Here is a 2548-nt window from a genome sequence, read left to right as displayed (position 1 = left end):
ATCGTCTTTGTTTTACCGAGCACCACACATACTTTCCAAACCGAACCGTGCAAATGACTACTGCTAGTACCAACATAAGTGTGTAGAGGACGCTTTTGTAGTCATTTAATGGTGCCTCAGAAACCAAGGTCGATTAACATGTCGTTTATTTTTACTAATCTGTAATACTTGCAAAGTGCTTTTGATAAGACTATTAATAACTATTTCATTCTATCTGTATATTTTATGTAATGTTGAAAGCTTTATTGGTACTTATAAATATCACAAAACTAAACGATTTATAAAATAGAATTAGTGGTTACTTTTTATGAACAAATACTTAGATTAGAGATTTATAACGGCATCTACAACAGTATGTATTTCTCTGATGTATAAATAAATAGAACTATTCACGAACACTCAAATATTAGAATTTCCTTTAAAATAATTTCTGCAAATAAGATAGAATTCTGCAAGACCATTTAGTAGATTGTTGTAACAGTTATGGTGTACATAAGTACAAAAAAACTACCTGTTTGGGTTTAATATTAGTTGAAGATAAATATAATAGAATAAATTACTTGATGGAACTGACTGGTTAATGAGATTTTAACTAAAGTAAAATTTAATCCTTAAAATCATAACTTAGGGAACTTCCTTAGTATAGTTTGGCTATTCTCCGATAGATGGCTGATGAATACTTAAACAATGAATTATGTAAAACAGAATTATTTGTTATTACATTGCATTAGTCGAATTTAAAATAAACAATGGGTTAAATGTTTTCATTATTATGGAAAATAAAGTATACAGTGTAGTCCACTGATAAGGTGTGAACTGATCAATTTTTCTTATCTTCCTCTAGCCCTTCCTCTATTAAAGGATCCTCTTCCTCTGTTACCTGAGCTACCTTTTCCCTTAGGTGGAGGGCTTTTGGGACGAAGAGCTTCAATCCTATCTGTACAACCTGTGGTAATATTACTGGCATTGAAATAACTGCTGTATGTTTCAGCATTAAAATTACTATTTGTGAGTTCAGGCCCTATAGTAAGCCAACCAGGTCGGATGGTACTATCTCTACCAAAAATATGCAATCTACGCCTGCCCAAACAAAAATGTTCTATAATATGAAAAATTTCAACCGGTTTTTCCAAACTTCCATATTCTGGTTCTTCAGAGATTATTAGATCTATATCAACATTTGCATGAATAAAATCACCATCGGTTGAACGTCTTACAGTTCCTTTAATTCCCATTAGACAGTGTTCTTTAGTGCGTTGAAATACAGCCCTGGGATCTAAATTTTTTGAGTGACCAGGATTTTTTATGTTTGTGCGAATCCAACAAATATCTTCACATCTGCAATTTTATTGTTAATTAGTACATTACTAGATACTAAGTTACTAATATTATAAATACCTTCTAAATCCCCATTTTCTTAAACAAATTCTTCCCATATCAAGCCCTTCAGAGCTACCACACCATAAAAATACAAAACTTCTTTGTGCAGCAACTTCTCCAACATCTAAATTCATAATTTGATCCCATGTCCAGAATTGAATGTTTGTAACGCCCATAGTACGTTGATATTCTTCTAATGGTGGTTCAATTAAAATTACATCAAATTTACTGTTTAGATTCTTAAGATCATAATTAGTGAGATCACACTTAAGATACATAGGTGGTGTTGCTGTTTTAGAAATAAGTTCATCTTTTAGCTTAATAAGTTCTCTTAATTTTGGATACTCTTCAAATCGATCAGCCAGACCAACATCTCTAATAAAATTCTGAGGCCTCTGACCAGTATCAACAAAATGTTGACAATAATCATTGTGAGGATTTGAAGACTGAGTACCCTGCAAATAAATAAATATGAAACTAAAACAAATTAGTTTCTTGATGAGATATTAAAACACTTCATACCTTCAAAAATGTTGATGAATCTCTATAAATGAGTTCATCTGTGTTGCCAGCTTTCCCTTCATTTTTTTCACCTGAATCGTCCCCTTTTTCTTTCTTCCTTTTAGGAACTTCTGTAGATGTTCCAAGAACTTGTCTTAATTCTTCTACTCCCGAAACTCCTAACTGGTTATAGAAAAATCTGATAATTTTAATTATAAAAGCCGAAGCGGCTTTTTCTTCCTCACCGTTTGTGCAAGCAGTTGTTTTCTTTTTTTAGATCTCTCTCGAAGTTCTTTAAGCATATCACCCATTTTCCATGCAATTAAACAGTACCGGTGTTTTAAATAAAACCACACACCACTGTTAATTAAATTATTTTCTTAAATTTAGCATTTTTGAGTTTTGACATAACTTTGCGCATAGATTAAAACTTTGCGCATGTTTGGAAATTTGGATTAGTGCCTGTTACAAGGGTTTATTTAGCCTGCTCAAACCCAATACATTAGTTCATCGGCTCATACAATCATCCTAAGACTGGATGGAAACGTATCTCCAATCAATACACCATTATTTACTACTCTGAGCTCCTACCAATCTATCTCGCCCATTTGTTATTGACTTCCATAGCGCCCTCTGTTCTCCTACGCTTTATAAAGCTTTAGAATGC

At 32.7% G+C, this 2548-nt stretch overlaps 1 protein-coding gene across 1 annotated transcript; it reads right to left on the bottom strand.

The window, feature by feature from the left end:
• Window positions 1-750: 750 nt before the first annotated feature.
• LOC112904126 (N6-adenosine-methyltransferase non-catalytic subunit-like) lies at window positions 751-2324 on the bottom strand. The gene is made up of 4 exons (XM_025973427.1): window positions 2127-2324; window positions 1903-2064; window positions 1399-1835; window positions 751-1338 (listed from the first exon to the last, which is right to left on the bottom strand). Exons 1-4 carry the CDS (start codon window positions 2190-2192, stop codon window positions 831-833), a joined length of 1173 nt encoding a protein of 390 aa, XP_025829212.1. The 5' UTR covers window positions 2193-2324; the 3' UTR covers window positions 751-830.
• Between the last annotated feature and the right edge of the window lie 224 nt (window positions 2325-2548).

The sequence above is a fragment of the Agrilus planipennis genome, unplaced genomic scaffold (genome assembly GCF_000699045.2).
Source record: "Agrilus planipennis isolate EAB-ADULT unplaced genomic scaffold, Apla_2.0 scaffold67, whole genome shotgun sequence".
NCBI lineage: Eukaryota > Metazoa > Arthropoda > Insecta > Coleoptera > Buprestidae > Agrilus > Agrilus planipennis.
Note: the sequence above shows the minus strand (reverse complement) of the source record. Positions and strands in the feature narration are given on the sequence as shown.